The 13,666-nt window shown below is 45.4% G+C and overlaps 1 protein-coding gene across 1 annotated transcript; it reads right to left on the bottom strand.

Moving 5' to 3' along the window:
• Nucleotides 1-3,586: 3,586 nt before the first annotated feature.
• Nucleotides 3,587-4,444, bottom strand: LOC139055303 (uncharacterized). The gene has a single exon (XM_070532749.1). The coding sequence runs from the start codon at nucleotides 4,442-4,444 to the stop codon at nucleotides 3,587-3,589; it is 858 nt and encodes a 285-aa protein (XP_070388850.1).
• Between the last annotated feature and the right edge of the window lie 9,222 nt (nucleotides 4,445-13,666).

A 13,666-nucleotide genomic window follows, 5' to 3' on the forward strand; every position in this document is an offset into this window, starting at 1 on the left:
GACCTCGAGCGTACCGGAATCTTGGAAGAACGCTAACATAATCCTAATCCATAAGAAAGGGGACGCCAAAGACTTGAAAAATTATAGACCGATCAGCTTACTGTCCGTTGCCTACAAATATTTACTAAGGTAATCGCAAATCGAATCAGGAACACCTTAGACTTCTATCTAGCAAAGGACCAGGCAGGATTCCGTAAGGGCTGCTCAACAATAGACCATATTCACACTATCAATCAGGTGATAGAGAAATGTGCGGAATATAACCAACCCAGATATATAGATTTCATTGATTACGAGAAGGCGTTTGATTCTGTTTAATCCTCAGCAGTCATGGAGGCATTACGGAATCAGGGTGTAGACGAGTCGCATGTAAAAATACTGAAAGACATCTATAGCGGCTCTACAGCCACCGTACTCCTCCATAAAGAAAGCAACAAAATCCCAATAAAGAAAGTCGTCAGGCAGGGAGATACGATATCTCCAATGCTATTCACAGCGTGTTTACAGGAGGTATTCAGAGACCTCAATTGGGAAGAATTGGGGATAAAATTTATTGGAGAATACCTTAGTAACTTGCGATTCGCTGATGATACTGCCTTGCTTAGTAAGTCAGGGGGCCAATTGCACTCAGTTCAGTTCAGTTCAGTTTTATTCCTTAAAGGCCCCCATTTCAGGGGGTGTTACATAAGGGGTGGGATTACATTTGTAGTGGGAAAAACAAACAGCGATGGTGATTTAACATTGAAGGTGATCTGTTACGCGTTCTTGAAAAGCAGGTGTTGAAGCGATGGCGACGATGTCATGGGGTAGGCCGTTCCAGTCCGTGGCTGCTCGAAGAAATAATGAAGCTGAAAACGTAGTAGTACGTGATAGTGGGCGGGCAACTTGAAGGGGATGACTGGTGCGGTGAGATATGCGTGATGCGGCGGCGATATACGGTTCTTGATTGAGAGGAGAATAAAAGAATTTGTGATAAAGGGTGAGGCTAGCAATGCGACGACGAAAAGAGAGGGGTGGCAGTCCGGATGTAGCTTTCAAGGATGAAACACTGACGTCATATGAGTATGAGGAATGAATGAATCGGGCAGCACGATTCTGCACAGCTTCCAATGCGGTGATTAGATATGCTTGATGTGGGCTCCAGATGGGGGATGCATATTCTAATTTGGGTCTTATAAGTGATTTATACGCGAGCAATTTAACATGTGGTGGGGCAAGACGAAGGTGGCGTTTTAGAAAACCGAGTGTTTTGTTTGATGCTGAAATGATGTTACCGACGTGAACCTGCCATGATAGATTAGAAGAGAGGGTGACTCCTAGATATTTATATGATTGTACTTGCTCAATCTGTGTGTTAGAAATTAAATATTGAAAGAGATATGGATTGGGACGACGAGTGAAGGACATGAGTTTACATTTACTAGGATTGAGGGACATTAGCCAGTTATTACACCAATTTAGTACGCTGTTAAGCTCTGTCTGAAGAGTGTATTGATCGTGACAGTTATTAATGGTGCGGTAAATAACACAATCATCTGCGAAAATTCGAATACTGCAGGAAACATGCAGGGGCAAGTCGTTAATATATATTAGGAATAGTAGGGGACCGAGGACAGAACCTTGTGGGACGCCTGAAGTAACCGGGAGAGATGTAGAGAGATGGCCGTTAAGATAGACAGACTGAGAACGGTTAGTTAGGAATTCTTCAATCCATTTGAGAATATTAGGGGGAAGGTTCAGCTTTGAGAGTTTTAGTAATAGCCGGTGGTGGGGAACCTTGTCAAAAGCTTTAGCGAAATCAAGAAAGATGGTGTCGGTCTGCATATTACGGTCTAGATTAGTGTGCAAGTCGTGAAGGAAAAGCGCTAGTTGGGTTTCGCAAGAGAGGCCCTTACGAAACCCATGTTGTGAAGGGTGAAAAAAATGGTTTCGGTCCAAGAAGTTAATGATTTGTGAGTAAATGACATGTTCCATGATTTTACAGGGCACACTAGTTAATGAAATGGGGCGGTAATTCAACGGAGAGTCTCTGTTACCTGATTTGTAGACTGGAACGACCTTCCCCGTTTTCCAATCAAGAGGCAAAATTCCTGAGGAGAGTGACTGTGAGAAAATGAGACATAAATATGATGCGCAAATTGATTCCACATTTTTCAATAGTTTTGAATTAATCAGGTCCATACCAGCTGATGATGAAAGTTTCATATTATGAATTATGGATGAAATACCTTCTTCGACGAACGCGACTGCCGGCATGGGGGTATCTAAGTTAAAGGGTGGTAATTGTGAAGGTGCGTCGAGTTCGGTAGTGAACACAGATGCGAATGCATGGTTAAATATTTCTGCGCAGTCGTGGTCAGTCACCGCTTCATGTGAATAATTCGTTAGTTTAATATCGGGAGGATGTGTTGGGTTTAAAACTTGCCAGAATTGCTTGGGGTTTCTTATAAGTAAGTTAGGTAAGTCATTATGATAAAATGAGTACTTGGCGTTACGAACAGAAAGTAGGTATGATTTTTCGGCCTCGAAGTATTTTCCCCATGCGGCAGGCGTGTCGTTTCGTTTGGCGGTACGAAACAATCGTTTCTTTTTGTTTTCGAGTCGTTTTAAGTGCTGGGTAAACCATGGTTTATTGCGATTAGTATGAAAGGTAACCCTTGGTACGAACATATTAGTGAGATGATTTAATTTGTTCTTGAATATCAGCCAGTTTTCATGAATTGAGCGAGTGTGAAATGCGGATACGTATTCAGGAAAAAAGGTGTTAAGTTCTTCAGTTATTGCATTATAGTTACCCTTATCGTAGAGTTGTATCGTTTTATCGGATGTCTGTTTTTGAGTCGAGGTAAATGAGAATAAAGCATGCATGACTTTGTGATCGCTGATTTCAGGAAGGTAACTGATGGATGATACATTCTCGGGGCTGCTTGTTAGTATCAGGTCAAGCGTGTTTGCTGATTCTCGTGAGACACGGGTTGGTTGGGAAATTAATTGAGTGAGGTTAAAATTTAAACAGACATCGATGAAGTTCTTCTCCTCTGCATGACACGTTATTGTGGAACTAGCTATGTTCTGCCAATCAATATCGGGGTAATTAAAATCACCAAAAAGAAGAATACGGGCATTTGGATATGTGCGGACAAGTTTATGAAGGATGTTGTTCAGGTGACGTGGGAAGTCTGGATTAGTCTGGGGGGGCCTGTAGCAAACGCCAAGCAGAACTGTTACGGGGGGAGCGCAGCAGATGAGCCATATGGCTTCAATGTCGGATGCGACGTCAACAACAGAGCATGATATGCCTCGATGAATGGCAATGAGAACACCGCCCCCCCCGTTTGCCTTTTCGATCGTTCCGATATACGTCGAAATTGGGTAAATCGGCCAAAATTTCCGTATCCGTTACGTCACTATTTAGCCAAGTTTCTGTTAGTATTAGTATGTTGCTCCCGGATGACGACATGATGTTTGATATGAGTTCGCACTTTGGAAGAAGACTACGGATGTTAGTGAATATTATCGAAAACGAGAGAACATTGTGCGGTGGAGCGGGTCGACGATTTGTTAAAGGTTTGTGACGGGGCAATTGCTATGTTATTTCCTTAACGGTTTGGGATGATGCGTCAAATACATAGCGTTTTGGGCCGATGTGCAGGGTTTTGAAGCGCAAGGAGTACTTGTTAGAATTAGCTTTGGCAAACACTAACAACTGTTTACGCGCATGGCGAACGGTGCGGGAGAAGTCCTCTCCAATACTGTAGCTTGTATCTTTCAATTTACGGCCATTTGATAGCAGTGCGTCTTTGGTTTTATGAGATAGGAATTTTACGATTACGGGACGAATTCGATCGGCTGAATGATTTCCGAGGCGATGCGCTCTTTCAATGTCGTTAGGTTCCAAGGTTATATCAAGATTTTTGCGGCAAACATCAATGACTAGTTTTTCTGACTCGGCCCACGTTTCAGCGCTAGCAGAGTCGGGGATACCATAGAAAATAAGGTTATTCCGACGCGATTGGTTTTCCGCGTCATCCAGGCGTGTTTCTAGTTCGTTAATCTTTTTAGCTTGGTCGATTGTGGTTGACTGCATTATTTCAATATCGTTTCTGAGGTGAAGAAGTGTTTGGTAATGCGTTTCGAGATCGGCCATTCGTTTGTCTAGGCTTGCTATGGTTTGGTCTGTTGTGTTCAGCTGTGTTTTGAGGCCCTGTATTTCCGTAATTAACAGGGTCTGTCCCGCGCTTAGCTTCTGTAGTTCGGCGAGTACAGCAGCGTTGCCCTGAGGGCCAGGGTTAGTCTCAACATCACCTGATAGCATGAGCAAGGAATGAATTACGAGAGCACACTCAACGGCAATGGCAACACAGCAGTGCGGGCTCGGAAACTGCACCAACATATAATTACTGGATTTTTTAGCGAAGAGGGCATACGATGAACTGACCTGCATCGCAAAGGTAAGCGGATTAGGTGGCTGCGCTGTGGTGCAGTCACCGAGCCCACGAAGCGGCGTCAGCGGATGAAGCTCTTTTATGCATGCCGGCACTGTCGCTGATGTCGATGTGGCCATCCATGGTACTGTGATTTCCGGTGTGTGCAGCTCCTCTGGCGGCATATCCAGTAGGGACGAGCATCCGTCGGGAGGTGGATGGCAGGAGCCAGGGTCATCCCCAGTGTACGGCAGTGCGCACACCGATGACGCCCCCGTAGACAGGCCTGCCAGGGACGGCAGCAGTAGGCTGGCAAATGCGAGGACGGTCGTCTGCATCGCAAAGGTAAGCGGATTAGGTGGCTGCGCTGTGGTGCAGTCACCGAGCCCACGGTGCTCACTGACTTGGGGAGGCAAAGCAGAAGGGTGGGTCTAAAAATTATTTGCAGAAAACTAAAGTAATGTTTAACAGTCTCGGAAGAGAACAGTAATTTACAATAGGTTAAGTTACGGCGGATCGGGATCATGAGACGGAAATAATCAGAAGAATAAGAATGGGCTGGGGTGCGTTTGACAGGCATTCTCAGGTCATGAACAGCAGGTTGCCATTACCCCTCAAGACAAAAGTGTATAATAGCTGTGTCTTACCAGTACTCACCTACGAGGCAGAAACCTGGAGGCTTACGAAAAGGGTTCTTCTTAAATTGAGGACGACGCAACGGGCTATGGAAAGAAGAATGATGGGTGTAACGTTAAGGGATAAGAGAAGAGCAGATTGAGGGAGGGAACAAACGCGAGTTAATGACATCTTAGTTGAAATCAAGAAAAAGAAATGGGCATGGGCAGGACATGTAATGGGGAGGGAAGATAACCGATGGTCATTAAGGGTTACGGACTAGATTCCAAGGGAAGGGGAGCGTAGCAGGGGGCGGCAGAAAGTTAGGGGGGCGGATGAGATTAAGAAGTTTGCAGGGACGACGTGGCCACAATTAGTACATGACCGGGGTTGTTGGAGAAGTATGGGAGAGGCATTTGCCCTGCAATGGGCGTAACCAAGCTGATGATGATGATGATGATGATGATGATGATGGTGGTGGTGGTGGTGGTGGTGGTGGTGGTGGTGGTGGTGGTGGTGGTCACTGGTCACTGTCTCTGTCACTGGTGGTGGTGGTCAATGGTCACTGTCTCGAAAGAAAAACAAGCGAGAAACAATATGCCTGACGTAGAGGTGGACTAATCCTAGACCACCACGTTCAAGGGGGAGGAACAGATTGTCGCGCCGCATCGATTCACAACTCGAACTCCAAATAAATGTTGCAAATACGCGATGCAGTGCCTGAACGAAGCCGTGAGCAGTGCAGTACTTGCAGCACATACATAAGACGGGAAGCTAAGGACACGTTGCACACTTCAGCACCAATGAACATTGACAAATTCCGCCCTCGCCATGAATTCACTTTACGTTGAATTTTGCCAACTTCTCCCAACCAATGAGCGTTACTACTTTTGTACTGTGAGAGAGGCACACCTAATTACGCAGATATTTTTTTCTATTGAATGCCTGCGTAATGTGATGGCATTGTGGCCGATAATCCAAACAACATACCTGAACTTTTTTCAAAGTTAACGCTCGCACCAGAAGCCGCATAAAATTCTTCTGTAATTGCAAGAGTAGTCTTTACACTCTCTTTATCGGTACAAAAAAAAGGGCCACGTCGTCTGCATACGCAAGAACCCGAACCTCATTAGTTGGTAATTTAAACCCTTGGAAGTTTTGTTCTTTAAGAATGCTCATACAAAGTGGCTCTAAATACAAGCGGAACAGAAGCGGTGACAAAGGGCATCCTTGTCGTACTGATGATACCAGCCTAATCGGATTGAAGAGCGAGCCATTCATTATCAGCCTCGTTGAGCCATTAGCATAACATATCCTGACACCTCTAAAGAGCATGGATCCGATATTTACATGCTCTAGTACAGTAAACAGGAGTGAGTGACTCACCCTGTCGAACACCTTAGCTAGTTCTGATGCCACATGTTTGATGATCACCGACCACAGATCTTATTACAACTTGCAAACGGTTAGCTAATACCTTTGCAAAAATTTTATAATCCACATTGCATAAGGAGATAGGCCGATATCCGTCCACTTTTTGCAATTTAGTCTCATCATCGCTTTTGTCTATGAGGACGGTGTGCCCGTCGTACATTGTGGCGGTTAGGTACACTGCTTCCAAGGGCTCACAGTACACCTCAAGTAATAATGGCGATAAGAGGGAACGAAAACACTGATTAAATTCGGCGGTAAGTCCATCCGTGTCGGGCGTCTTGCCCTTCGCTAAAGAATCAATGCATGCAGTTAATTAATATTGCCTCATTAATATCAATGTTTTCATTTGTATAATCATAATCATCCTGACTTAGCTGGAGCAGCAACGATACAATTTTTGGTAGCATCTGTATCCAATTGCTTATGGTCTCGAATTTTCGATAATGTTCGAAAAACGCTTTAGGTATTATAGTCGGCTCATTAACAATGGTTCCACCATAATCTATATAGAGTATTTGTTGAGACAGTGCGTGTCTCAACAAATACCTGTTGCAAGGCTGTTGCAAGGGACCTGTTGCAAGGCTGTTCTTCCAGGAAACGCTGCTCTCGCGCACGCACTAGTGCACCTCTGTATTTTTCTGTGTTAAAAGTTTGTACTGTGCCTTGACCTTATGAATATCATCAATATATTGACCCGGATGTAGACATTCCAGCTCATGCAGTTCACTGAGAAGTCTATACAATGCTTTGTAATTATTCTTTTTTTCTGAGGGCAATATTGATGATTCATCAATAGCTATCATTTTAGATTCCTTTTTGAATAACTCCCACATGGCAAAAAGTGGCAAGTCCTTGCGGCATGACACATGAGCTATAAGCTCAGTAACACGATTTAAGAAACACTCACGCAAAAGTGATTATTAAACTTCCACAGCTCCCAGCACAGACCCCAACTTTGGTACCAATGGCTGCCAAACGATGCTGAGACTAGGCAATGGTGACTAAAGAATATAAGATGCACAGTGTAACCATAAGTAAAAGATAGCGCGCTAAGTGACATGTAAATTCGATCAAGCCTTGCATGCGAGGTACCCTGGAAGTGCGTATCTCGACATCCCGCCTTTTCATGTCCGCAAGTTGATAATCACATAGGCGTTGCAAAGCATCACTACTTAGATCATGTCTCAGCTTGAATGGCGTACCATCTTGCGCGTTATACACACAATAAATGTCTCTAAAGAGGACCAATGCACGATCTGCACAGAAATGGTGTTCTGGAGATAACAACAAACACTCGCGTTCACGTAACTTGTTCGGGGCATAAACGCACACTAATTTAAAGTCCATACCACTGATATCAATATCGTATCATATTAGGCGCCCTTCCCTATCTGTAAACAAATGTAGCAAATCACATAGTAAATGCTTTCTAACAAATAAAAGACAACCTGCGGATACGCCTATTTTCTGGCTGACACAAACATTATAGTCAGATAGGAATGAAGATAGAGCTATTTCTGGGTTTTTGTCGGATTCAATCTTTGTTTCTTGGATAGCAGCAATATCTAATTTTCTATTGCGTAACAAATGAAGAAGCTGTACTTGCCGTCACTTACTTCGTAAGCCACGGTCATTTAGGGTGCGATCTTGTACGCGTTCCAAACTCGAACGGAGGCGGTCCGTTCTTTCCGTCGCGAAACTGGCGGTCCGTTCCGTTGCGTTCGTCCGATAGCAGACAACACGGAATGATCGACACCAGATATCACTTCACAATTGACGTCATGGCGTTCGACACCGTTCAAACTGACCAAGCGTGTGCGGCTCGGTGGAACGGACCGCCTCCGTTCTATTTTGGAACGCGTACAAGATCGCACCCTTAAAGTACCAAAATGAAAGGGAAAAGCGCCCGCCATGATTACCTATGTAGGTGCAGCGTTTAAACGCTGCTCCAGAGGTGCACCACTCCCTCCATGATGAGGTGATGCACTATGGACCTTTTGGTGCACGTTAACACAAGGGACATCTGCAGGAGTAGGCGTTTCTCGGAGCGGTTTTCTCAACTTTGACACTGTGGGAACGCAAGCCTCCTTACCCGAGGGCGATGGATTGTCAGATGGCGCTAGACGCTTCTTAGCGGCCTCGCACATAGATCCAAATTCCACTGACGGTGGGCAATCTTGAAGTGGTGGCGATTCTGCCCATGACACAGTTGGTTCGTCGTCAGGCTCTTTAGTCTCATCCTCGCTCGTAGGTTTCTGGCTAAGGCTATTGTCAGCCATAATAATAATCATCATCATCATCATCATCGTCATCATCAGCCTGGTCACGCCCACTGCAAGGCAAAGGCCTCTCCCATACTTCTCCAACAACCCCGGTCATATACTAATTGTCACCATGTCGTCCCTGCAAACTTCTTAATCTCATCCGCCCGCCTACCTTTCTGCCGCCTCCTGCTACGCTTCCCTTCCTTTGGAATCCAGTCCGTAACCCTTAATGACCATCGCTTATCTTCCCTCCTCATTACATGTCCTGCCTATGCCCATTTCTTTTTCTTGGTTTCAACTAAGATGTCATTACCTCGCGTTTGTTCACTCACCCAATCTGCTCTTTTCTTATCCCTAAACATTACACCCATCATACTTCTTTCCATAGCTCGTTGCGTCGTCCTCAATTTAAGTAGAACCCTTTTCGTAAGCCTCCAGGTTTCTGCCCCATACGTGAGTACTGGTAAGACACAGCTGTTATACACTATTCTCTTGAGGGATAATGGCAACCTGCTGTTCATGATCTGAGAATGCCTGCCAAACACAGCCCAGCCCATTCTTATTCTTCTGGTTATTTGAGTCTCATGATCCAGATCCACGGTCACTACCTGCCCTAAGTAGATGTATTCCCTTACAACTTCCAGTGCCTCGCTACCTATCGTAAACTGCTGTTTTCTTCCGAGACTGTTAAACAATACTTTAGTTTTCTGCAGATAATTTTTAGACCTACTCTTCTGCTTTGCCTCTCAGGGCTAGTGAGCATGCATTGCAATTGGTCCCCTGAGTTACTAAGCAAGGCAATATCATCAGCGAATCGCAAGTTACTAAGGTATTCTCCATTAACTTTTATCCCTAATTCTTCCCAATTCAGGTCTCTGAATACCTCCTGTAAACACGCTGTGAATAGCATTGGAGAAATCGTATCTCCCTGCCTGACGCCTTTCTTTATTTGGATTTTGCTCCTTTCTTAATGGAGACTATGGTGGCTGTTGAGCCACTATAGATATATTTCAGTATATTTACATACACTCTACACCCTGATTTCGTAATGCCTCCATGACTGCTGAGGTTTCGACAGAATCAAACGCTTTCTCGTAATCAATGAAAACTATATATAAGGGTTGGTTATATTTCGCACATTTCTCTATCACCTGATTGATAGTGTGAGTATGGTCTATTGTTGAGTAGCCTTTACGGAATCCTGCCTGGTCCTTTGCTTGACAGAAGTCTAAGGTGTTCCTGATTCTATTTGCGATTACCTTAGTAAATAGTTTGTAGGCAACTGGCAGTAAGCTGATCGGTCTATAATTTTTCAAGTCTTTGGAGTCGCCTTTCTTATGGATTAGGATTGTGTTAGCGTTCTTCCAAGATTCCGGTACGGTCGATGTCATGAGGCACTGCGTATACAGGGTGGCCAGTTTCTCTAGAACAATCTGCCCACCATCCTTCAACAAATCTGCTGTTTCCTGATCCTCCCCAGCTGCCTTCCCCCTTTGCATAGCTCCCAAGGCTTTCTTTACTTCTTCCGGTGTTTTCTGTGGAATTTCGAATTCCTCTACACTATTCTCTCTTCTATTATCGTAGTGAGTGCCACTGGTACTGTATAAATCTCTATAGAACTCCTCAGCCACTTGAACTATATCATTCATATGAGTAATGATATTGCTGGCTTTGTCTCTTAATGTATACATCTGATTCTTGCCAATTCCTAGTTTCTTCTTCACTGCTTTTAGGCTTCCTCCGTTCCTGAGAGCATGTTCAATTCTATCCATATTATACTTCCTTATGTCAGCTGTCTTACGCTTGTTGATTAACTTTGAAAGTTATGCCTGTTCTATTCTAGCTGTAGGGTTAGTGGCTTTCATACATTGGCGTTTCTTTATCAGATGTTTCGTCTACTGCGATAGCTTACTGGTATCTTGTCTAACCGAGTTACCACCGACTTCTATTGCACACTCCTTAATGATGCTCACAAGACTGTCTTTCATTGCAACACTACGGTCCTCTTCCTGAGTTAAAGCCGAATACCTGTTTTGTAGCTTGATCTGGAATTCCTCTATTTTCGCTCTTACCGCAAACCCATTGATCGGCTTATGTACCAATTTCTTCCGTTCCCTCCTCAGGTCTAGGCTAATTCGAGTTCTTACCATCCTATGGTCACTGCAGCACACATTGTCAACCAATTGCCGGTTGTCAGTCAAGGACGGCTTAATCTGTTCTTGTCGATGGGCCGCAGGGAGTGTTTCATCGGCTGCATCCACAACTTCGCTCACGTCCATTAGACGATCGGTGGTGGTATCATCCTCAGCTGATGTGTTTCCACGAAGTAGGTTCCGATGCATGCATCTGCAGAGTGACCGTAGTGGTGACAGGTACTACAGCGCGGTGTTCTACATTGTCGCCGGATATGCCCGACTCTGCTGCACTGGAGGCAAAGTGGTGGTCGGCCAGGAACCAATATGCGGCACTGATGGCCGTATATGCTCAGTAGATGGAGTTTTTGTCAGTAGATTACTGACAGAAAGTGCATCTTTCAATGTAAACGCCACGTCTCGATTAGTCATTTGCCAGCCGTCCATGCTGTCACACTGCCACATTTCTCTCGTGATGGACTGCACTGTATCATATGGCTCTGGCTCTTCCACAATCCATCTCTGTTCGAGGTGTGGGGGAAGTAAAAGAAGCTTCATCTTGATATTTTTACATTCCAGGTCTATGACAATGCACTTGAGGCCCTTCACCAACAACTCGCCTTTGTCGACAAGTTTATGTTTTGCGATGCTGTTAACGCACGTCACTAACCACAAATGGCTCGTCTTGTGTTGTCCAGCGCCGAGGATATCAGTTGCGTTTAGCACTAAAAGGAGTGCATTGCGAAAGTACGGGGTCCGACACAGCCGCTCTGCCAGGTCACCATGCAGGAAAACTGAATTGAGAACGGTGTTGGCAGTCGATAGATGAGGGAGAACGACTTTCAAACTACCGGAATCAGTAGTTGACAGTGGGTGTGATCCTCGGCCGAGGTGCGGATGCGCTGTTTCCAGCGGAGCTCATCGCAGACGTGGCCGTTCGAACAAGCCCCTTTTTCTTCCTACGCCGAACATTCTGGCTATGTCAACAATAAGAATCTCTGTCTGCGTTGATGTTTACATTTGCATTTTAAGACCCAAGATGCGCTTTCACTCCACCGCATCAACTGCCGCATCTCTAGAAGAGCAAAGCATTGTTACCATCGACAGGTGCATTGTGGACTGTTAGAACATCGATTTTGCTGTACGATATCCATATTAAATAAGAAATTCAGAAATAGACAACGGTGATCGGGGACACTGTTAAGGTTGTTACTGCTAATTTCGACGTTGTCTCTCGCTCTTTACACTTTTGAGCGCGCATATAATTCGTGTGTTCAATGCAAAATAGCTACATAAACATTCGTGGATGAGTGTTCATTCTGACAGCATACTGGTTTCTCACGGGAGCGCTGTGCTATTCTGAGACCCGAGCGAGACAGCTTTTCACGTAACTTTGTGGAACAACCCAAGACTTTTTTTTTCGCTTCACAATGGCTTTTGCAATATTTCTGGGAAATTAACTAATGTGTCAGTGTAACGGCACATGTAAGTCCCCATGCCTATGTGCCACATCTTACCGAATAAAACAACACGGATATAAAGCCTTTCCCGCAGATAGTAGGATTTTGCTCAGCGGCCGATGTTGAGGAGCTCGGTAGGGCATTGCTGGCGCTTCGCCATCACGGCACAATTATAACAATTGGCCACGTCGACTTTGATACCGGTGGTGGTGCTATCAGCATTGCCGGCTTCAGAGAAGCACGGTTGAATACTGCGCAAGAGAAAAGTACAGTATCCACCACCGATGCGAAACTGGCATACCATCTTGACGCGTCGTGACGGAAAGCGCTTCTGTCGCGGCGTCACAACTTATGTCGCTGCGACAGAAAGTGGCACATTTCTAACGCCACGACAGAAAATGTGTAGTCCAGACAGAGAGTTCCTGTTGCGATAGAAAGTTGTTGCGACTTCATAAACTCTTGTTGTCGCGGCAGAACGTTTCTGTTGCGACTTCAGAACTCTTGGCCGTCGCGACCGAATGTTTCTGTTGCGACGTCAGAATTGCTGTCGTAACGTCAGAGTCGCTGTCACAATAGAAAGCTGTTGTCACGACTTCAGAACTCTCTTCGCGACAGAATGTTTCTGTTGTTACTTCAGAACTCTTGGTCTTCACGACAGAATGTTTCTCTTGCGACATCAGAATTTTTGTCGTAACGTCAGAAATGTCTGTCGCAACTACAGAAACGTCAAGAACTTCTGTCGTAGAACAGAAATTTCTGTAGTAGCGACAGGAATTCCTGTTGTCTTTTTCAACTGGGCGATGTCTGGCGTCACTCGGGGTGTTCTCGCTGTCAGCGCGCGGAGCGAGATAGCAGCGCCCCGGTGTGACCCCGCCGCCGCTCCTGTCGCCTAAGCCGTGGTCCATTTACTTTTTTGGCCGACAGTACCCAAACAGTTTTTTTATCCATGCTCCTCTACATGGAGAAGGCGTACAACACAACGTGGCGCTACGGAATTTTGAGAGACTTGTCGGGAACGGGCATCTGTGGCAACGTGCTAAGTTCAATAGAAAGCTATTTGTCCAACCGTACCTCCGGCGAGAAAATCGGCAGCGTATTGTCAGGTCCATTTAAACAGGGAACTGGTGTACCTCAGGGAGGCGTTCTCATCCGCATACTCTTTATAGTAAGGATGACCACACTTCGTGTTTCTCTCTCTTTCCTCCGAGGGCGCCGAACGGCAGCGGGACCGTAAAACACTTGCTGACGTCCGCCCCCGGACAGTCCAGGGGCTCACCCGATTGGTCTGTTTGGGTGGGAACCCGCGTTCCCTCTATCCTGGCAACTCAAGTCGACCG

This window comes from Dermacentor albipictus, chromosome 2 (genome assembly GCF_038994185.2).
Source record: "Dermacentor albipictus isolate Rhodes 1998 colony chromosome 2, USDA_Dalb.pri_finalv2, whole genome shotgun sequence".
Classification (NCBI taxonomy): domain Eukaryota; kingdom Metazoa; phylum Arthropoda; class Arachnida; order Ixodida; family Ixodidae; genus Dermacentor; species Dermacentor albipictus.

Coding starts and splice junctions, on each gene's coding strand:
- LOC139055303 (XM_070532749.1), bottom strand. CDS start 4,444: ATGCAGGTCAGTTCATCGTATGCCCTCTTCGCTAAAAAATCCAGTAAT.